This window comes from Lipotes vexillifer, unplaced genomic scaffold (genome assembly GCF_000442215.2).
Source record: "Lipotes vexillifer unplaced genomic scaffold, Lipotes_vexillifer_v1.1 scaffold19, whole genome shotgun sequence".
Taxonomy (NCBI): domain Eukaryota; kingdom Metazoa; phylum Chordata; class Mammalia; order Artiodactyla; family Lipotidae; genus Lipotes; species Lipotes vexillifer.
The window spans coordinates 326,517-350,470 of record NW_006793856.1 but is presented as its reverse complement, the minus strand read 5'-3'; the positions used below and the strand labels follow the sequence as shown (position 1 = coordinate 350,470).

Genomic DNA, 23,954 nt, shown 5'->3' with positions numbered 1-23,954 from the left:
AGAACCTGGGAGAAGGACGCGGACGGCGCGGGACTGAGAAGGGCGGCTTCTCCCTGGGCAGCCAGAGCCGCAAAGGCGGAGCCGCGTTGGCGCCCGCCCCGGGACCAGCGCCTCGGATGCGGGTGGAGCGCGGGGCGCCGCGGCGGTGGGAGCGCAAGGCGCGGGGCCTCATGTGAGAGCCGCGAGCCAAGCCGCCCGCGGAGCCCGGGGTGGAGTGTGGGGGAAGCCGCCGCCGGCAGCAGGTAACTGCCGAGGGCCAGAGCCCCGGGGCGTAGGCGGGGCCGGGGAGGGTCGCCGACGTGGGCGGGCGGCTGGGCGGGCTGGGGGGCGCGGGGCCCTAGGTGCGCTCGCGCCGCTCCTCGGGAGCGCGGGGCGGGGCGCGGCGCGGCTGACCGACCGCGGACCCTGCTACGGGGCTTTTCCCCGCAGAGCCTGTTTCAAAACATGTCAACAAGGCGTGGTGCGTGCGCGGCGGCGGCCTGCAGTCTCCCCGCGACACCTCCGAGCCTGTCGCCCGGCTTTGTTAACCCTCGGTGGGGGCTGGTGACCGACACCGTTGAGCTTGCGCTCTGTCCGGCTCTTCCCGGTGTCGGCTTCCCGGTGCTTGTAGCTTGAGAAATGAGGGGCATTAAGATGTCAAAACAGACTGCCTGGGGTAGGGTGCAGCAGAAATGTCAGGGAAAGCCAATCCGTGGCGGTGGCGCGGGAGGAGGGGACGCCCGGGCCGCGCGTAGCCACGTGGAAAAGTTGGTCAACTTGTGATGAGCAGCTTCGCGCCTGCTTTGAGCAAGAGCACCCCTTTCAGGTGGGGTTGCGTGCAGGGATCGGGAAAACAGCCTGTTAAATGATTGGCCTGTATCTCCAAGCTAAGAGATGAGCTATTTTGTTGCTGATCATGTCCAATGGAATGGCCCAGATCTTTTAATTAGAGTCGTCTTCCTTCTACTCCTGAAGTCTTTATAAACACGCCATCAACTTCTAGTATCTACAGATGATCGCTCCACCACACTCTCTGATACCATCTAGTCCTGAGTTAAGCTCTTTGCGCAGTTTTAGTCTTGTGTTCCAGCCAGAGAATGCATATTAATTGTGATATTAGTCAAAGAAGAACGTAAATGGAAAGGAAATGTGTTGCCCAAAACAGGCTTTTTAGAGCTAACTACAAATGGGCTTTTAAAATTACTACCAGTGCAATGTACTAAAAATACAACGAGGGGCACGCGGCTAAGTGTTTTATTCTGCTGCTCTTCAACTGACGTTCAAGTGGACTGCTGCTTTCAGAGTGTATGGAAATGTGAAGAGTAAACTGCATAATTTCCTGTGCTGCTCAACGAGGCTGGAGTCTTTCGTCATTAGTTTGCTTTTTGATGCTTCGTAGCAGTATAAGTCCCTCACCAGATGCTTTTAGGGGCCTAAGTTGCATCGATTATTTGGGGCCTGGAAAAGTTACAGTTTGAACTGAACTGCTGGAGGCACGAAGAGGCCTAGTTCGGGTGCTCTACAAAATCTAAGAGATGTTGATCATCCAGCTTCTCCTCTGCACTCCTGTTCAAGTGTGAGAGGTATTTTCACTTGGACTAAAAGTAGGAGATAAGATAATCCATTGAAGTAAATTCTTTGCGGACGGGTGGATGCTCAAAATTGTTTAACTTTCTGTATAACAGAGCTTCATGTGTAAATAGATTTAATAAAATACCTTTGAAATCAATGTAAATTTTTGCATGGATAAATGAGATCATCGTGGAAAAAAATTAGACATTTAACATTTTTTCTTAGGTGCCCACTGTGAGCTCACATTTTTATGCGTACATGATAATACAGAGACATTTATATTGGCATTTGGGCTTACATTTTTTCTATTGCTTAGTATACTGTAATTCTGACATATTACAGTCATATATGATAATTTACAGACTAGTTCAGCTAATCATAGACTAGTAAGTGCTTAAAATATACTTTGGTGATCATATAGTGTTATATGTCTAGACCGAGAGATACTTTTCCTCAATGTTGCATACTTCTTTTTAATATGTTAACTTTTTTCTCCCCTCAATTTGGAAAGGTATTGAAATGTACTTTATTTGAAACAAGGCTGCAACAGACAAAAGAAGGTGTTTGTTAGGATCAGCAAAGACAATTGTGTAAAAAAGGCTGTCATTTAATTTTTGTTTATATGTCCATATACTTTAAAGTAAAATGAATCTGTTTTGTTTTTTTTTTGCGGTATGCGGGCCTCTCGCTGCCGTGGCCTCTCCCGTTGCGGAGCACAGGCTCCGGATGCGCAGGCTCAGCGGCCATGGCTCACGAGCCCAGCCACTCTGTGGCATGTGGGATCTTCCCGGACCAGGGCACGAACCTGTGTCCCCTGCATCGGCAGGCGGGCTCTCAACCACTGTGCCACCAGGGAAGCCCAAATCATTCTGTCTTTAAGTTGAATAGTTCTGGTTTTAGAAGACTTTTCTCCAGAAATAGATCAGCATTCTTTAATAAGGAGTAGAAATTATAAAGATAACTTCATTATTTTTTGACTCTCTGTTTCTCAAAATTCTGAGTAGTTTTAGGTAGTCAGAAGAGAAATTATAAGCCCTGAGTAGCAAACTCTTTGTTCTTTGACCCAGATTTTATATGCTAAAACTAAAGTAAGCCTTCAGGATAAGTTAAAGCAGAAAAATGGGTCATAATGACAGTGTTATCTCAACCTCTAGTGAGAATTATTCCTAGGAGAGACTTTTTTTTAATATTAAAGATGACATTGTATATTATACTGCCTTTTCTCTAAACACATTTTAAAAATGTATTCTTAGATTCAGATGTAAATTTTAGTCTCCTATAAAACTACCCTCTTGCTATCACCTCTGTTATTCTGTTTTCTCCCTTCCTCTCCCCCTGCACAATATTATGTACATCATTTAATTTACTTAACTTAGACTTGGAAGTAGGAGTAATGAGGAATAGGTGGTTTACTGCACATGTACTAAGACCTCCTAGGCTGATTTTAATGGCATGAAAGCCAGGGTCCTCTGCCATTTTCCTCCAGCCCCTAATCCTCCTTCACAATTTTAGCTAGCTACTAGAGAGAGAGTCTGCAGAGACATATTTGGTTAAGAGCCATGCTTGTGTACATTTGTCCCACACAGGAGTCAGAATTCTTACATACTGATGTGCCAGAAGAAGGGAGCTAGAGCTACAAGCCATCCTTTGTGATAAAGTTGTGACTCTAAATCCAAACCATACCCTGCCAGAACTGCTCTCTAGAGACAAAAGTATTGCAGGCTCTAAACTAAATAGGGATACCCGTGAGTGGTTTGCAGTTACCCCCATTTAGTTAGAGCCTGCAATATTTATTTTTCCAAATAAATCAAAATGAGACCTTTTATCTGATTACAGTTTAATTCACTGACATTAAAAGAAACGTGTAAAATATAGGGAAGCATACTGGCCAAAAAAAAAAATCATCTGTAATCCCACCACTATTATTGTCCCACTGTCATTATGTAATCCCACTATTATAGTTACTATATTAATGTGGTAATCTACTTCCAGTGTATGCTTCTCATACATAAGCTTGTGTTCTCATTCTCTGTCATACACACTTCATTTTAAAATAAATCTAGGATCATTCTTTGCCCTCTGGTTGGTAACCTCCGTTTCTTCTTGTGTTGCACTTTAATGTCCTTAATACTAGACTGCTTTCCTATACCTGAGTTCAGCAATCATCGATATCTCCTTTCAAAAGCCCTAATAACTTTAATTCCTAACAAGAACCCTGTGTATTTCTGTTATTCCCATTTCACAGACTGAAGCACAGGCAAGTCAAATAATTTGTTCAAGGCCACATAACCAGTGAGAGGCAGAGCCAGGAATTAAACCAGGGAGCTTGATTCTGGAACCCATTCTCTTTAACCGTACACACAACAACAATTTTACACAACAACAACAAAACTACTTTCAAAAAATCAAATGGAATGAAGGTCGTACAAACAGATAGAATAAACACTTGACTCTCATTCAAAAATACAACTTGGATAAAACATTGCAACAGCAAGTGATGTGTTGGAAGAAGCAGCCACATTCCAGACCAAATACGCACAGTGGGGATGAGTTTGCTCATTTTAAGCAGAGATTGGGTCTGGCAGTAACACGTATCACAGGCTACCCAGTGTGGAGAGATCTGTTGATTACTTAATTCAGGTCTTCTTTGGAGGTTCCTGGGACTCTGCCATGAATTCAGGAATTCAAATATAGTAGGTACCCTTAGATGACTTTTAAGAAATCTTGAGAAAGTGTCACTGTAGGTTCTCTTTTATATTCCTTCTAGTTGACTGCAACTTTTGAAATATAAATTCTTGGTTTAGCTTCAAAATTATGATCAATTTCTCCCCCCAGGTAGTACAGTACAAATGTTTAAAAGCACCTACCAAAGACATAAGTTTGTAAAACGACAGTTGGTCTCTGCTGGCGTTTTTCATTATATCTTGTTTTGACATTCTTCTCCTTGAATTCCTGATCCAGTTCTTCCTGCATGTTTCTGTTGGTATTTGTAAGCACATGTATACACATCTCAGTGACAGAAGAATGAATTTTGGATTTATTTCTTTTGAAAAGTTAAGTATAAAAAAAATGATGCATTTTTTCTGAACAGGATGAAACGAGGAGGAGGAAGAGATAGTGACCATAATTCATCAGAAGAAGGTACTGCAGAGAAATCCAAGAAACTGAGGACTACAAATGAGCGTTCTCAGACTTGCGATTGGGGTAATCTCCTTCAGGACATTATTCTCCAAGTGTTTAAGTATCTGCCTCTTCTCGACCGGGCTCATGCTTCACAAGTTTGCCGCAACTGGAACCAGGTATTTCACATGCCTGACTTGTGGAGATGTTTTGAATTTGAACTGAATCAGCCAGCTACATCTTACTTGAAAGCAACACATCCAGAGCTGATCAAACAGATTATTAAAAGACATTCAAACCATCTACAATATGTCAGCTTCAAGGTAATACTTTAAATCTTTCTCTTAAAAATAAAGCATATTTAGTGGCTTTTGTGTCCTAAACCAATACATCTTCTCATGTCTTTAAACTATTGCCTTTTTAGGGAAAGTGCTGAAAGATTTAGAGTAATCGTGTACCTTAGAGGCTATCACAAATAACTATATTGAGCTAAATTACTCCATTTTATTATAAATGTTACTAATTTCTTAAAAGAGTGGAAGCAACCATTAAATAAACATAATCATATACCAAAGCTGTCACATTGAATTATTGTGAACAAATTTGAACCAAAAGAAATAATACAGTAAAATAAATAAAAGGTGGAAATTTTCACTAAAACTTAATTGTTATTTTTATTTAATAGGACTGAGTTTTGCTTATTGATGGCTTTGTGATATGGAGTCTTTAAAGAAAAAAGAGATACAGAAACTCTGAGTAAAAGGTTTGGATGAATGTATTTTAGAGAAAAATAGAAAAAGGTACATGGAAGAATGCCAGAGAGAACTGTTTGTTTCTTTTCATTGCCAGCAGGGACATACTGGAAATTAGGCAGTGATGAGATAAATGAAGAGGGGTGGCTTTTTGAGAAGTCCAGAATAGTTTAAGGAATCATAGTGGTTTGTATGAGTACAGAGGCTTATAGAGTTTTGTTTTGGGGTTGAATAATGAAATGTGTGTATGTTCACTAAATCCTTAATACACCTGATAATTATTGTTGAAAAGTAACACATGAATACCTGATTTGCCATATGCAGCTGTTGTTAAACAGGTCACGTTAAACCCATATATAGCAATGGTTCTTAATCCAGAGATCCTTGCCAAAACTAAAGTCTTGTCTGCTTCCAAGACTGTCATTCCTGTTTTTTTTTTTTTGCGGTACGCGGGTCTTTCACTGCCGTGGCCTCTCCCGTTGCGGAGCACAGGCTCCGGACGCGCAGGCTCAGCGGCCATGGCTCATGGGCCCAGCCCCTCCGCGGCATGTGGGATCTTCCCGGACCGGGGCACGAACCCGTGTCCCCTGCAATGGCAGGCGGACTCTCAACCACTGCGCCACCAGTGAAGCCCTGTCATTCCTTTTAAGATGGGGATTACCTGTTTATTCTCCCATATGTGTCACAAGAGGAGAGAGACCTGGTGTTGGGAATGGTTGGGTGTATTACGGCTGTCTTTCCAGAAAAATGCACAAAGGCATTTAGGCCACCAAGTGTAGGATTGCTAGATTTAGCAAATAAAAATAGGGGATGCCTAGGTAAATTTGAATTTCAGATAATCAGTGGATAGTTTTTAGTGTAACTATCCCTGGCATTATTTGGGAAATACTTAATACTTATTTAATTGAATGTCCTGGGTGTTATGTTGCAACCCTAACTGAGGACAAGGGTGGGGGAATAGTGGGAGGATAGAACAAACAAAAATCTAGGAACTCCTTATGTGTTGTCCCTCTCCGCCTGCCCATGAGGAAACCTGAAGAGCCTTCCCCTCGGCTTCAGTCATCTTTGAGTTGTGTCTAAAAGTGTTATAATGGTAAATCCTATAAAAAGATGGGTATAGTACATTAGTCTCCTAGGCCTAAAGACCAGTTCCATCCAGTGGATTGGCTGGGTCAGTGTTAACCTGTGACACAATTCAGCTGTATCCAACATGTGTAACCTTCACAAAACCATTTGTCCTATAAGTTTAAACATTTTTATTAGGGATTGTTTATTTTTCTGAGGAAATTTCTGATTTGTAGAAAGAGCCACATCCCAGGATTCTTCTGAGCTCTTCTGATAATATTTGTGTTTAATTCTTCACTGACCATAGACCAGAGTCTTATAGTCAGAGTTATTAATGTAGAACAGTGGTTCTCAGATTTTATGTGCATCAGAAATGCCTGGAGTGCTTACTAAGACAAAGATTGCTGGGTTCCAGCGCTCCGTTACTGATTCGGATAGTCGGGATTGGGCGTGAGAATGTGCATTTCTAGCAAGTCCCCAGCTGATGCTGCTGGTCCAGAACCACAGCAGTTCTCAAAAGAACTGCTGGTGTAGAGAAACGTAGCCAAAGGTGGGATTGAAAATAGTTCTGAAACTGTGTAATGTAAATTGGTATATCAGTTTCACAAGGAACTCTTCAGGATGTTTCTGGGTTAAGGTAATGTATATCAATCTGGAAATTAAAGGAATATTACTTTTAACTACTCTAAGATGCTTTTTAGCCCAGGGAACAGTTTCCTTTTTGATAGAAGAGCTCCTTCTTATATCCTTAAGGAGTTTTTTGGCCATATTTCCCTTCCCCCAGGAAATGTGTATGCAAAAGAGTGCATGGGAGCAGCCACTTCTCATGTGGTTCAGATTTTCATGCTTGACTAGTTGGACACCCTCATTTTACTTCACATTCACCTTTCAATTAATAACATTAATGGTAAATCCCAGGTTGTGATTCACTGGAACCTTCTGAGTAAATACTCATTCAGTTTGTTTTGAAGCATTTGTACCATAGCCACTGTATTTACATGTATAATCTGATCCACTGCCAAATATATAATTATTTTTCAAAGATTGTTAAGTTCGTATTTCCATTAGGTTATATAGTCTGTTTGCAATAAATCAACTTAGAAGCCAGGTCTTTTTAACATTAAATAGATATCTTATCATAGTGAAAGTTAAGTCTTGATAGTTGCCCTTACAATTTTTCAGGGAGATTCAGAGAAGGTTGACATTGTATGTGAGGGTAGACGCTTGAAAGGATAAATATTAATTCTTTAAATTATAATGCAATAAACTAATAACTGTATTTCTTCTTTTGTAAAGTTAAAATATGCACGGAGAAATGCGACCATATTCATGTGTAAAGGATGTTTTCTTTTCCCAGGTGGACAGCAGCAAAGAATCAGCTGAAGCAGCTTGTGATATATTATCACAACTTGTGAATTGCTCTTTAAAAACACTTGGACTTATTTCAACTGCTCGGCCAAGCTTTATGGATTTACCAAAGGTATCTGCTGGTTTTGTTTTATTAGCTTTTACTGAGAAATCCAGTGAAACCCTACCCATTTCTTGTACTGATAATGAGAATGTAAGAAAAGTGATATGTAAAATGGAAAACCAGTTACTACTTAGAATGTTAAGTATTATGATTTTTTTTTAGAGCACTTTTCCTTTTTTTTAAACTTTGTGTTTCTTTATGGGTAGTGTTAAAGAGTGAGTGAATTTGCAGAGGATTCTATAGGAAGCACTGAAAGAGACTAAGTAAAACTGAGAAATAAGTGTATTAGAAAAAAAGAGACATACAGATGCTCCCTTTTGGACTTTCAGAGCAGATTGGTGAGATTATAATCAAAGAAAAGTAGACAGTGCCAGTATTAAGAGCAGGTAGAGCTCGCTTAGAAAATCTTCTGGTAAGTGTGTAAAGATTTGTTCTTGAGCAGAGTTAGTATAAGTACAGCTTAGATTAATTTACAGACTTTACGTAAAGAAAACTTTTTTTTTGGTGAAATTTAAATTTATATAAATTTTATATTCATATATATGTTCTAACATGACCCTGCATGTAATTCGAGGTAGTCTCTTTCTCTAATAACTATTCTCTTAAAATAGAAAAATAAGAAGTATGCAGTTTTAGAAAGGCAACTGATAAAATCCCTGTGTATGTTAGCTCATGTTCAGTTAGGTTAGTATCCAGCAGTAATCTGTAAGATTTTATAAGAATATGCCACAAACTAAACTACAGATACCCCTTTAACCACCTAATCGTTTAATTTACTAGGATGATTCAGAAAGAAATACACCTCCTTTTATTGCACTTCACTTTATTGCAGCACTTCACAAATAATGCATTTTTTACAAATTGAAGGTTTGTGGCGTGTCAGGCAAGTCACTTGGCACCATTTTTCCAACAGCATTTGCTCACTTCATGTCTCTGTGTCACATTTTGGTAATTCTTGCAGTATTTCAGACTTTTTCATTATTTTACTTGTTATGGTGATCTGTGATCAGTGATCTTTGACGTTACTATTGCAAAAAGATGAGAACTTGCTGAAGCCTCAGGTGATGATTAGCATATTTTAGCAGTAAAGTATTTTTTAATGTATATACATTGTGTTTTTAAATATAATGCTATTGCATACTTAATAGACTACAGTGTAGGGTAAACATTACTTTTATATGAACTGGGAAACTAGAAAACTTGTGTGACTAGCTTTATTGTAACAGTCGCTTTATTGTGGTAGTCTGGAACCAATTCCTGCACTATCTCCAAGGTTCTTCTGTATTACTAAATTGAATTTATATTATAACCCAGGCTGTTCAATGGAATATCAGTAACAGATGTATCACCAGTTGATTTCAAAGTCTTAATTGATTTTTTAAAAGGTTCATTAAATATGTACATTTGAGAGAAATTGTTTTCCTCATGTGTAACGAGGGAAATCAGCAAGAGTCTGTTCATGTCAGCATTTTAAGGTTCTAAGTATAGGAGTTCAATCACTGTGGTTCTCAAACTTAATATGCATAAGAATCATCTGAGGAACTTCTAAGTTTTGGGTATCCTTCCAAATTTCCTTTTCCTAAGAGCATTCCAGGTGGTTCTGATTAAGATGGTTCATGGCCCTCTAAGAAGCACTGAGTTATGTGGTATAGTAGTGCCTTGTTCAAGCTTCATATGGGAAATGAAATATTTTGAATTGATTTTTCTGTGTACGTAGTGTAGTTAAAAAACAAGTACACATACAGTATCTAAAAGATACCATAGTAAAAGGTATGTTGAACATAATTTCCTTCTTTTTTTATTACTCAGGATGATCATTATGCATATCTAGTACTAGTATTATACTTACATGCAGTCATTTTGGTTTGGGGAACTATGGGTGCATCTGGGACTCTTCCTTCCTTATTAAATGGGCCTAGGATGTTTATGCTGTTTTTCTTTCTTTTCCTATTATGGCTTTCATAGAATATTGAAAGTCTGTGTTGCTATATCTTGGAAATCCTGGGAGAACTGAAGAGAATGTGAAAGAAGTGTATTTGACCAGAGCTAACTCTGAGGGAAATGGGAAAAAGAAGGCAGTGATGGAGTCATGCATATACTAATACAGATATAGTTGAATTTAATATGGAAATATTAGGAGAAAGATGTTAACATTTAAGTTGTTAAACAGATACTTAATCAAAATTTAAGTAGTTATTTAATCACAGTAGGAAAAAAGTAATTTAGGGAATGTGACCAAGAAATAATGTTTCATTGTACTTTCTTGGCTACTAGCCTGCCCTCATCCCTCCCTTTCACTGCGGTAGTGAGTCCATTGGTTATGGCTTATTAGCTCTGATCCAGAGTCCCATACTTTGTGCTTTAATTCCTGTTTCCTACAATGGTTAGGAAATGGTTCCCTACAGTGGTCTTTAGGTCAGATTCTGTGTCCAACAGAATATTATATATATAGATAATTGTAGATAATTTAACATATTTAAAGGAGGATTTTTTTTTTTTAATATTTGTTTATTTGGCTGCTCTAGCCCTTAGCTGCGGCACACAGGATCTTTAGTTGCAGCATGCAAACTCTTAGTTGTGGCGTGTGGGATCTAGTTCCCTGACCCGGGATCAAACCTGGGCTCCCTGCATTTGGAGCACATAGTCTTAGCCACTGGACCACCAGGGAAGTCCCTAAAGGAGTTTTAAGTTTGGAATTTTATTTAGTTATGATTTTTATTATTTTAGAATCAAATTTTGTATGAGCTTCCATATTCCAAATAAGTCTTTTATAGCTTCTAAGTTGATTGACTGTTGTTTTAATTTTTGATGATTTTGCTAATAGTTATTACCTATTTTAGTGGTCATTGCTATCACCAAAAAAGAATGCAGTTCAGTGTTAAAATACACTGGAGTAGCATTTCCAGATAAGGTGATGTGACGTGTCTGAGAGGTATTCTCATTCTGGGTTCCAGAGTTCCTCTTTTTACTTACCAGTGACTGTTGTGATTCAGAGACACCCATTCTGAGGTTTGAAATCTTTTTCCCCCACGTAAAAAGGTCGTTCTCAAAGACGGTGGGAAGCCACCTCTCTTTTTTACCATATTCCCACAACAGAGTGAGGGGCTGCTACCCCAAAACAGCTGTGAAATATATTAGGGTTCAGATGAACTATGTGTGTATTATATGAAAACCCCTCAATTCTCATTTGTAAAAATTGAAACAGTGTTTTAATTTTTTTGTTTTTCAGTCTCACTTTATCTCTGCACTGACGGTTGTATTTGTAAACTCCAAATCCTTGTCCTCCCTTAAGATAGATGACACCCCAGTAGATGATCCATCCCTCAAAGTACTAGTGGCCAACAACAGTGATACACTCAAGTTGCTAAAAATGAGCAGCTGTCCTCACGTCTCTCCAGCAGGTATGTGTGGCTTTTGCCAGATAATATTTTAGTAAAATGTATTGATGTGTTTATCAAATTGAGAATTATGATCATTAACCTTGAAGGTGAGTTCATATGATAATTTCCTCTCTATTGAATAAAAATATTTTTATTGTTATAATACAATAGCATAAATTCTGTAGCATTCCTAGTGTAGACACTTACTTTCAACTTATTTTCTAATCTTTTTATTTGGCGATTTGTGTCCAACCTGTGCTTGAAAATGAATAACTTAAAAAATTAAAAGGACACTGCAAGGCCAGCCTGAGATGGCCCTTTAGGTAAAGTAGAATTTTCTCTAATTGTGATTGAGCTAACAGGGTAGGTTTTGAGTCATAGAAATCTCACAGTTGCTTTTTGTCTTGCTATGTGGAGGGAGAGAAGTTGTGCTGAAGTTACCGCCTTACATTTTGCAAAATAGTCCTTTTCCTAAGTTGAGTTTTAGAGCCGAGTGCATCAAATGGAGGAGCAGCATTATTAATGCTCTTCCCAGCTTTGCTTGTATAGACTAAGCATTACTAGATTATTCACTTTGAGAGCATTTAAATTCCAAATGGTTTGTATTATAAAGCAGTTATAAACCTACACTTTGTGTTAGTCTGATGCTTCATTCCTGACTCGCCCTCCAACTGTTGACATCTCTCCCAACCATTTGGCTGTGTTACTTTGGACAACCTGTTTTGATCTCTTTACAGAACACCTCCCACCTTTTTGCCATAACTAAAGCCTGGCCTTCCCCCAAGAAAATGATTCCCTCTTGGATGGAGATTACTTTCTGTCCTCCCATGTCTCCCACATGGAGGGTCTGGTGATGGGAATGGTGAGGTCTATTGCAGTGTTTTCCTATCTTTTTCTGCCGCTTCTAGATTATCACTGAAGGTGATAATCTAAATAAAATAGAAGTTAAGAAGATCGGGCATTGGCAGCTCCTTATGTGACCATGGTCACATTTTACTGTCTACCGTATATAGGTTCCTATGAGAGTATGGTCCATACTTCATAGTGTACAAAGATCTTTGTATCCTGACCCTCACATCTCTCTTTAATCTTGTTTGCTTTTTACTTATGTATAGCTTTTATTTGAGCCCTGTGTAACAACAGTTCTTTGTATGTGTGTGTGGCCAGTACACTGTACCTTGGAGAATGCCTCTATAAAAAAATTTTTCTTTTACTTCTTCACCTGGCTAACTCCAGTCCAGCCTTCAAAATTTAGAAGCCTTGATAAATTTAAGAAAATTGAAATTGTATCAAGTATCTTTTCCGACCACAACACCATGAGACTAGATATCAATTATAGGAAAAGATCTGTAAAAAATACAAACACATGGAGGCTAAACAATACACTACTTAATAACGAAGTGATCACTGAAGAAATCAAAGAGGAAATTAAAAAATACCTAGAAACAAACGACAATGGAGACACGATGACCCAAAACCTATGGGATGCAGCAAAAGCAGTTCTAAGAGGGAAGTTTATAGCAATACAAGCCCACCTTAAGAAGCAGGAAACATCTCGAATAAACAACCTAACCTTGCACCTCAAGCAATTAGAGAAAGAAGAACAAAAAAACCCCAAAGTTAGCAGAAGGAAAGAAATCATAAAAATCAGATCAGAAATAAATGAAAAAGAAATGAAGGAAACAATAGCAAAGATCAATAAAACTAAAAGCTGGTTCTTTGAGAAGATAAACAAAATAGATAAACCATTAGCCAGACTCATCAAGAAAAAAAGGGAGAAGACTCAAATCAATAGAATTAGAAATGAAAAAGGAGAAGTAACAACTGACACTGCAGAAATAAAAAGAATCATGAGGGATTACTACAAGCAACTCTATGCCAATAAAATGGACAATCTGGAAGAAATGGACAAATTCTTAGAAATGCACAAACTGCCAAGACTGAATCAGGAAGAAATAGAAAATATGAACAGACCAATCACAAACACTGAAATTGAAACTGTGATTAAAAATCTTCCAACAAACAAAAGCCCAGGACCAGATGGCTTCACAGGCGAATTCTATCAAACATTTAGAGAAGAGCTAACACCTATTCTTCTCAAACTCTTCCAAAATATAGCAGAGGGAGGAACACTCCCAAACTCATTCTACGAGGCCACCATCACCTTGATACCAAAACCAGACAAGGATGTCACAAAGAAAGAAAACTACAGGCCAATATCACTGATGAACATAGATGCAAAAATCCTCAACAAAATACTAGCAAACAGAATCCAACAGCACATTAAAAGGATCATACACCATGATCAAGTGGGGTTTATTCCAGGAATGCAAGGATTCTTCAATATACGCAAATCTATCAATGTGATTAACCATATTAACAAATTGAAGGAGAAAAACCATATGATCATCTCAATAGATGCAGAGAAAGCTTTTGACAAAATTCAACACCCATTTATGATAAAAACCCTGCAGAAAGTAGGTGTAGAGGGAACTTTCCTCAATATAATAAAGGCCGTATATGACAAGCCCACAGCCAACATCATCCTCAATGGCGAAAAACTGAAAGCATTTCCACTAAGGTCAGGAACAAGACAAGGTTGCCCACTCTCACCACTCTTATTCAACATAGTTTTGGAAGTTTTAGCCACAGCAATCAGAGAAGAAAAGGAAATAAAAGCCGGGGCACGAACCCGTGGCCCCTGCATCGGCAGGCGGACTCTCAACCACTGCGCCACCAGGGAAGCCCAGGCTTTGATTTTTATTCCTTTGACAAGAGGGACTCATGCATTTGAAGTTATGTACAGAGCACTTGCAGTGTGCCTTTCTACTAAGTGCTGGGAATCCAGTGGTGAATAAGGCAAAGTAGTCCTTGCTCCTGTGGGAGAAAGGAAAGCCACTCTGATTGTTTGTTGCTCCCTCAACCCCAGAGGAAGGACCAGGAATGTGTGGCTAGAGATTAAGTAGAGTAGAAACAGTCTCATTGTTATAAAATTAGAATAAAATTACTTTTATCATTTATCCTCCTAAAGTAGTATGCAAAATTGCTAGTTGTGTTTGTTGTTAATCTCTAAATATCTACGTCTAATTTTTCCCATGGATAATTGTGCATGTAATAAAATATACATTCTAGAATTTTCTTAATTTTCACCTTCCTAGGATACATCTAAAAGTCTACTCCTGTGGCTCTTCCATGCTGCCTGGAATAGTTACATGCCATTTATGTTTCAACACTTCTGCTTTAGTAGAATTGTGCTTTATTTAAATATTTCAAGGATTTTTGAAGCAAACAATAAAAGTGAAGCTAGATACTTAATATAGAGCTTAGTTTGTATAGGAGCAGTTCTATTTGATAAAAGTGCATCATATTTGAACAGGATGTAGAGGAAATTACTGCATGTGCTCTGGCCTCAAGCACACAGTCCATTTGACTCAAAAACTAATTCACATTGCTGGCACTTTCAGTAGAGATGGATTATTCCACCTCTCACTATCTGGGGCAACAGGCACTATTCTGCCAGCAAAAAGAATAAGGAAAATGAGGTATGTAAAAACTTGTTTTCATGACCTAATCAATATTTGAGTACCATGGGGGCAATGGCTAGATACCTTCTTTCTAGAACTGGTATTTATGTACTGTGATAAAGCAAATTACAAAAATGCAGTCATGAATATGTAGGTTACTGAACATTCAGCCATGCTAAATATAGCTAAAATGATGAAGAAAACAATCTCAATAAATATTTTTCTTAAATAGAAGAGCCCACTTTGCAAAAGTATGCCCTTTAACTGGAACGAAAATGTGTCTTTTGTTGACATAATACTTTGGGCTATTGTTCCTCTTTCTAGTAGACAATTTTTCTAGGTTACATTTGCAATTAATGTACAATTCTATAATATAGCCTTATAAAATCCATTCTATATTCTGGCAACATCTAGTATCTTTCTTGAAAGTCTTCAAATGTTTGTCATTTAAAAAGCTGTTTTACACATTTTGCTTTTGCATTTGAACAAGGATTAAGCAGCACCACTTATGACAAAATACTATACATGAAGCCTTTTGTTGCTTCTTTAGACTGCAGTTGGGAATGATAAGGAGACAGTAAAGGATGCATTTTGTCAATGTGCAAGCACTTTCCCCTTATCTCACTACCCATGCAAGGAGTACTGCCTTCATTGTACATTTAAGAGTTTTCTTCCGGAGGGGTGGGATAGGGAGGGTGGGAGGGAGGGAGACAAAGAGGGAAGAGATATGGGAACATGTGTATATGTATAACTGATTCACTCTGTTATAAAGCAGAAACTAACGCACCATTGTAAAGCAATTATACCCCAATAAAGATGTTAAAAAAAAAATAAAAAATAAAAAAAATATTTAGTTCAGCTGTTCCAGTTTCTTCCTCCTCCCGTCTGGTTTAGAAGCCCCACTTGCTGTTTCCATAGCACTCTCAACATAGCTTGTAGCACTTACCACACTGTACGAGAACCTTTGGGTCTCTGTGAAACTGAGCTCATTATTCTCTTTATCCTGGTACATCTCATGCTCATTTATTTTTATTAAATATACATATCAATGCTCATAATATAGTATAACCTTGCTTGGTCTTACTGAGCTTTAATGGCATTTGGATTAGTTGTTGGGAAGGGAAGAGAAAGAGCACCTGTAATACTTTTTAATTTAAGAGTATAAACACAGGATTTAATTTAAAATTTAACACTTGTGTATTTTTTTCCTATCCATATTTTGTATATTTAGATAGTTTCTTTCTCTAAGTTGTAATTAAGGGCAATTTTCTATGCCTTTTTCTTCACTGAACAGTTTTTCAGTTCAATTTTTATGAAAAAATGTTTCCCATTTCATATAGTCCTTATAATTGTCTAATTACTGGACCTCTAAGCACCATTTGACACTAGTGACTTGATTTTCCTCCTTCCTCTCTGATAGTTCCTACTGTGTTTCCTTTGCTAGTTTCTCTTTTCATTCCTTAAATTTTGGTGTTTCGCCGTGTTCCGTACTGGGCCCTTTATTGTTTTATTCTGTAAACTCTGGGCTCTGTCATCTTCATCAGTGGCTTCAGTTATGTTCTATATGTTAACACCTCCTACTTTTAGTGTTTCTGGAACTCCAGAGCTATGTGTTGAGCTGCTGATGGCCTAGTGCCTCTAGAATGTCTCACTGGTACGTCAGATTAACGAACTTCCTTTTCCCCCTGTTGAAATCTCTTGCTTCTCCCTTCTTACTGTCTCAGTGAATGGTACTGCTCATTTGGTTGTCAGGGACCGAACAGATATCCTTGATTTCTTTTACCCTTACTTTCTGCATCCCTTTAGTCACTGAGGTCTAGTGACTCCATCGCTGATACATGCTTGGAATCTCTATGCTGTTTACTGAATGTCTGTGCTCTCCTCTGCCCCTCGCCCACTGCCCCAGTCCACTTGTTGAAGCCCTACTCCCCAGTGTTTGAAAGTGGGTTGGGAGGTATTTAGGTCATAAGGGAGAAATCCTCATAAATGGGATTAGTGCCCTTCTAAGAAGGGATAGGAAAGATGATCTGATCTCTCTTTCTGCCATGTGAAGACACAGCAAGAAGCCAGAAAGAGTTCTGACCCTCACCAGAGCCCAGCCTTGCTGGCACCCGATCTTGGACTTCCAGCCTCCAGAACTGTGAGAAATAAATGTTTATTGTTTAAGCCACCCAGTCTGTGGTATTCTGTTAAGCAGCTGAAACGAATATACTCTACCTTTCTTCATGTCCGCTCTAATCTAGCCCTGTAAGCTTTGTGAGTACCCTCTTAACTGATTTCCTAACTTGCAGCCTTGCTCTTCTCTAATTTGATTTCCATGGTATAGCCAGAGTAATCTTTATAACATATAAATCTGATTTTTTTCCCTCCAGTTTCCTTCAAAACTTCTCACTATACTTTAGGTAAGACCCAAACTCCTTACTGAGGCTGACAAGGTCCCATATGATCTGGTCCTTGCCTCTCTATTGGATTTCGGCCTTTAAGATATTCTCTTACTTACATACTGTATGTTGAGCTCCCTTCATTTCTTACAGTGCTTGTGTTTTCGTCCATGTCTGAGTATTCGCACAGAAATGCTATTCTCTTTCCTTCTTTACTCGCCTTTTGCCCCAGCTTGATCCTTCTAAATTCTGTAGGTCTTTGTTAGTTCTGGAAATTCTTCCCTGATTTCCTTGCTGTGACTCCCAGAGCATTCTTGTTTACTTATCTGCTGGCTTCTGTTAGGATAAGGATGTCTTGTTTCTGTTGACTCTTTACCATCCTAGCACCAGTTGTTAACATATAAGACACTCATTAATTATCAGCTGAACTAATGAACATTTAGCTACTTAGTTTTCTGTCTTGTTGATAGGCCAACATTTGCCTTATAGTTCTTTTACAGTTGATCATTTAACTTGTTTTTACTATTTGCTGTGATTTAAAAAATGAACTATTTTAGCATATAGTTTGCTTCTGTTAATTTCTTCTTTTGGACAAATTATTAAGAAGTGGAGGAGCTAGATCAAAGGGTTTAGATTTTTTAATGCTTCTTGCTGTGTTTTTTTCCAACATGAGTCATATAAGTTTATACACCACCACCAATGGATTTCTGTACCAGTTTTGTAACAGCTTTATTGAGATATAATTCATATATCATACAGTTTACAATGTATTGACTTTTACTGTATTGACAGAGTAGTGCATCCATCACTACAGTGAATTTTAGAACACTTTTACTATCCCCAAAAGGTCCCATGTACCTCTTAGCTGTCACTCTCCAAAACCCTCATTCCAAGCAGCCCTACGCAATCACTAATCTACTTTCTGTCTCTGTAGATGTACCTATTTTGGACATTTCATGTAAATCGAACTGTATGTGGTCCTTTGTGACTGGCTTCTTTCACTTAGTGTGATATTTTCAAGGTTCATCCATGTTGTAGCATGTATCAGTATTTCTTTTCTTCTTATTGCCAAATAATATTCCATTTATGGATAATACCACATTTTTCTGTTGATCAGTTGATGGATATTTGGGTTGTTTCTACCTTTTGACTATTATGAATAATGCTATGAAAATGTATATGCAAGTTTTTGTGTGGACACTTTCATTTCTCTTGGGTGTATAATAAGACTTAGAATTGCTGAATCATAGAGTAACTCTGTTTAACCATTTGAGGAACTGCTAGACTGTTTTCCAAAGCAGCTGCATCATTTTACGTTTCCACTAGCAGTGTTCGAGGGTTCCAACTTTTTCACATCCTCATCAACACTTATTTGTCTTTTTGATTATAGCCATCCTAGTGAATGTAAACTGGTATCTTGTTGTGGTTTTGATTTGTATTTTCTTGATGACTCACATGTCTCTTCATGTGCTTATTGATCACGTGTATATTTCCTTGGAGAGATGTCTATTCAGATCTTTTGCTTATGTTTTAGTTAGGTTACTTGTCTTTGTATTATTGAGTTGTAGTAGTTTACCAGTTTATCTTTGTCAGTATTTCGTGTTAAGTATTTAAGCACTTGTAACTGTGTGTTTTCTATTGCTGCATAACCAACAGCTACAAATTTAGCAGCTTTAACCATCACCCATTTATTAGCATCCCAGTTCTGTAGGTCAGAGCTAGAGGCATGGCTCAGTAGGCTTCTCTGTTTAGCTAGAGAAGCTCTGAATCTGACTTCCTCTTCTGCAACCAGCTAGAGAAAACTGTGTTTATAGGGCTCATGTGATTAGATTAGGATCGTGTGGCTAATCTTACTTTAAAGCTGTGCTGTCTGTAGCATAACAAAAATCATGGGAGTGATCATCTTGTCACATTCACAGGTTCTGGAGGTTAGGGCATGGAATCTTGAGGACAACTTTTAGAATTATGCCTGCCACAACTTTTTTAGTAAGTTATTAAATGATACCTCAAAGTTTCTTTTATTTGCGTCTTTGGTTACCATTTCCCATGTGTTTATTTTCTTTTTATATCAGGCTTTATGAGATTGCGAAGAACAGAGATGTGTCCAGGTTACTTTGGATGATCAGGGTTTATTTCAAAGTATATCCATACCTTGTGGAGAACAGAAGTTTTGCAGTGGCTGAATAGTGAAGCACAGATGTCTCTTACTCCCTCTTCTGGTGACTCTCTTATACTGGTGATTCAGTTTATCACGTCATTGATTCTGTTGCCTATATTCTCCTCCCACAGCTGTATAAAGCTTTGGCTTATTGGTGACCTCCGTCTTGTTACTTCTTAGGCAGTAGGTGAACACATGCACTTAAGAGTTGCTCAGTCTGTGTTTGAATTCCAGCTTTGCTATCTTTAGCTAGCTGACTCAGCTTCAAACTAAAAAAGACACTTATTTTTCTAGATTTTTTTTGAGTATTTGTGGGATAACACATCTAGAACCTAACACATCGTACTTGTACAATAAATAGTAGATAATATGTTGTCTGTTTTGTTGTTCCTATCCTTGTTTCTAAACACAGAAAAGAAATGGTTTGAGTGGATCATTTATCAAGTAGTATCAGGGTGTGTCTCTTTGGGGCAGAGTGCTTACACTAGACCACTTCAGAGATCAGATACTACCTTTGGTAAAACCTGCTCCTGCACTAGGGGTTTTGGGCAGTTTTGAAGCATAGTGCCCTAAGTATAAGGAACCATATAAGGAATTGCTTTCTGAGAATGTTAGAGCTTTAAAAGTCATAATGTATATTTCCATTAATGTGAATTGAGCAGTTATCTTTTGATTCATCTATCTAGTTGATATCTCGTTATTTTTTTCTTAGAAATTTGACAGGCTTCTTACATTATTATTAGCAGTTAAACTTTTTGTTCATTTGATGGAAGTCTTTTTAAAAATTTTCAAATGTCTTATTTAGTTACATAAGTCACATTTTATCTGGTTTTACCTTATTTTTTTCATTAAGATTAGATTTTGAATTTCAAAAAAATGTCTTTTAGCCTCTGTCACAATGATCATGTGAGTTTTCTTGCTTAACCTATAAACTTAGTGTTAGTCATCAGTTTTTTAAAAAAATATGACACTTACTGGGATAAGTCTTATTTAGTCATGGTATATTTTTAAATGATAGTGAATAATTTATGATTTTTCTGAGTTGGTAAGTGAGCTTCATTTCTTTTAAGGTGTCAGATTTAGAATTGGTCCCAATTTCCTACGGACAGAATTGGTAATAGATTTTTAAATGTGTGTGACTTCCTGCTGGTTCAGTCAGTACAGCTAGATTTTAAACTGTATAGCTCTGTGGTAATGAAACGTGGTAAAATTTTATTGTAGGCCATGTACTTGATCAAATTCTTGGAGATGGTGGACTTATAGAAAACTTTATAAGTAATTGGGTCTTCTTTCTTCCAAGGTGTCCTTTGTGTGGCGGATCGGTGTCATGGCTTACGTGAACTGGCCCTGAATTACCACTTGCTAAGCGATGAGTTGCTGCTTGCTCTATCTTCTGAAAAACACGTTCGATTAGAACATTTGCGCATTGACGTGGTCAGTGAGAATCCTGGACAGACACACTTCCATGCTATTCAGAAGAGCAGCTGGGATGCTTTCATCAGACATTCACCCAAAGTGAACTTAGTAATGTATTTTTTTTTATATGAAGAGGAATTTGATCCGTTCTTTCGGTATGAAATACCTGCCACCCATCTTTACTTTGGAAGATCAGTAAGCAAAGATGTGCTTGGCCGTGTGGGAATGACATGTCCTAGACTAGTTGAGCTAGTAGTGTGTGCTAATGGATTACGGCCACTTGATGAAGAGTTAATTTGCATTGCAGAACGTTGCAAAAATCTGTCAGCTATTGGACTAGGGGAATGCGAAGTCTCATGCAGTGCCTTTGTTGAGTTTGTGAAGATGTGTGGTGGCCGCCTGTCTCAATTATCCATTATGGAAGAAGTATTAATTCCTGACCAAAAGTATAGTTTGGAGCAGATTCACTGGGAAGTGTCTAAGCATCTTGGTAGAGTGTGGTTTCCAGACATGATGCCCACTTGGTAAAGACCAGATGACGTAGGGCATGATGAATAATAGCACCTTAATTTTAAGCATATTGTATTATAATAAAAGTTTATTTCCTGTACGTCTGATATAATTCTACTATTTTGTGGCACAGAAATTTGATATCTTGAGTATATAAGGATTGTATTTTGGAAGACTCATGGACCAGTTTTGGTCAGAAAACTTCATCTATTTCTTTAGCCTAATAGCAGTTAAATCTCAAAAAATTAAAAAAGTAATTCAGATCTGAAAGTAGTAAAGATTAAACATTTTACAGTCTGAAGGAAACAAAACATATATATTATAATATCTAATAAGTGAGTACTAATAGGTTTTCCAAAATGTTATGTTCTCTATGCATTTTTTAAAAATGTAAACTTGACATTTTAGGGTCTTCAGTTATACATACACCTGTTATAAGGTGTTTAATATAGCTCAGGAAAGTGAGCATTTTGTGAGAAAAATGTAGGATATATTGTATCTAATGAAAAAGTTTGGTTGAATGTTCTAAAATGTTACAAAGCTGTTTAAAGAAGTATATACAATTAATTGGAACACTCAGAAAAACTGATAAATGTCACACAGTGGTTATTGTAGAAAGATAATAAATAGAGCCAAGATCAAATTAAAAGAAAATGAGTGGAATAAAAGGGAGGCAGTGTTTAGCTTTGTATAAACTTTTAGGATTGCTCTATAATCTGCTAAACTATATAAATTCTTTTCTGTGATACATTACTATGTATGTGGCACTTGGGGCATCATATGTAAAGTAAGGAATGCTTTTACTAGTTCTTCTTGGGTTTATCTTTGTTTAAACTAGTTTTGAAGTATTACACAATAATTGAAATGAGAAGCTTTATCTATTTTTAAAAGCCAAATTGAAATAATTAAAGGTAGAACTTTAAAATGTTTATAAATTGTTTCCATGAAAGAATATTAGTCTCCAGTGAATTTTAGTGATGGCTTATTTTTTCATTTTGGAATTATACAGTTATGTAAGTAGAATTTTCAAAAATCATCAAAGCACCAATGTACAGTTCAGCATAAACAGTAAATTTAAAAGAGCATATATTTAAGTTCATAATCATATTTTTGAGTAAATATTGCTCAGTGGACTGGAAAATTTTAATAGAAAAATGTCTACAGTTTTGTGATAGTTAATTTGGTTAAACTGATATTTTATATTTAAGTTAGGCAGCATTTTTATTACTTTCATATGAGTAAAGGTAATCCATACATTGTAGAAACTGTAAAAATGTTGTTTGGGGCTATATTTAGTTTTTTTTAAGATATTATATAAACTTGATTCTGAGCACTAGTGCTAGTAGATATTACCCTCCTAAGGGAAATTAGAAGTGATTTACCCCCAGTGGCATGTATTAGTGCTTGAAACTTAGAAAGCATCTTGGTAGATATGGAAGCTAACAGTCTTACGGATCTATTTTTAAAATAGATTACCTTCCTAAGAATCAAGTAAAAAGGTGATTTTCTGCATAATTTATGCTTTCAAAAGTGATGGTATTCTGAGCGCATATAAATGAGGAGAAAAAAGGCTGGTCCAGACATGGAAATCAAAAGCAATTATTGTAATATTCCTCCCTCTTAATAAACAGTGAAAAACTTTGTACAAGAAATACCTGCGTTAGTGGATGAAGCTCTTTTCTTTGAACAGCTTTGGAAAATGGATTTGACAGTATGTAATCAGTTCTACTTACCAAAGCTTTATTTGGGAATTTACTTTCTGTACAAATTGAATTATATAATGCTTGAAAAACGTTTAAGTCACTTCTTAAGCAAAATGCATAGCACTTGTTTATACTGTAAAGTATATGTTAAATGCTTTTATCAGTTTTAGAATAAAGATAGTTATTAATGCTGTTGTATTATTTTTTAAAACTACCCTAACAAATGTACTAATTTGATTTTAAAACAAGTTAAACTTACAGATTTATAGTTTTCGTTTCAAATCCATATCTGATGGATGTAATGTTTAATATTAAATATTTATGGTAGAGTAGCTTTTTTGAGATACAAGATTAGGCATTTAGAATAAGAATTTAAAAAACAGATTGTTTAGGAATAGAATTCTTAGTCAGGATCCTTGAAACCAGCTAGCATTTTTAGAGAGAAACACCTTTATACAATTCCATACAATCAGAATAGTTTTTAAACTATTGAAATTATTTTCATCTCCAGCTTCCACAAAATAACTTCAGTTTACCTTGGTAATCTTAATCTGGGCTATTTTAGTAACAATATTCTCAGTAAAAAGGCATGACTGAAGATTAAGTCAATTTACTGCAATCAAAGGAGAATTTTTTATATTTATGGAAAAGCTTAGGATAGAAGGCAAGGGTTGGTATGAAGAAGGCTCAGGCCTGAATGAGGTCCTTTAATAAGCTGTAAAGTAATCTCTACCCCATACACAGCTGGGCAAAATCTTTACACAGATTCCAGCTCAGTTTATCTGTGGGGCTGGTTTTTAAATGTTACCAAGCAGCCAGAAAAATTTTACCTACTTGCTGATACCCAACTTTCCTTTAAAAAAAAAAAAGGACATATCATATGATATATAAAAAAGAACCCAAAGCCTTTTACTCCAAAGTGA

General features: G+C 37.3%; 1 protein-coding gene across 2 annotated transcripts; it reads left to right on the top strand.

Annotated features, from left to right (window-relative positions):
- The first annotated feature begins 10 nt into the window (after positions 1 to 10).
- Positions 11 to 23,229, top strand: FBXL3 (F-box and leucine rich repeat protein 3). Of its 2 annotated transcripts, XM_007466787.1 has the most exons (5): positions 11 to 242; positions 4,643 to 4,994; positions 7,846 to 7,968; positions 11,189 to 11,360; positions 20,703 to 23,229. In XM_007466787.1, the coding sequence occupies exons 2-5, from the start codon at positions 4,644 to 4,646 to the stop codon at positions 21,344 to 21,346; spliced, it is 1,290 nt and encodes a 429-aa protein (XP_007466849.1). In that variant the 5' UTR covers positions 11 to 242; position 4,643; the 3' UTR covers positions 21,347 to 23,229. The 2 variants fall into 2 exon arrangements, with proteins under 2 accessions (XP_007466849.1, XP_007466850.1); XM_007466788.1 differs by lacking the exon at positions 11 to 242 and having other exon boundaries at positions 4,644 to 4,850; positions 20,703 to 21,346.
- Positions 23,230 to 23,954: the final 725 nt, after the last annotated feature.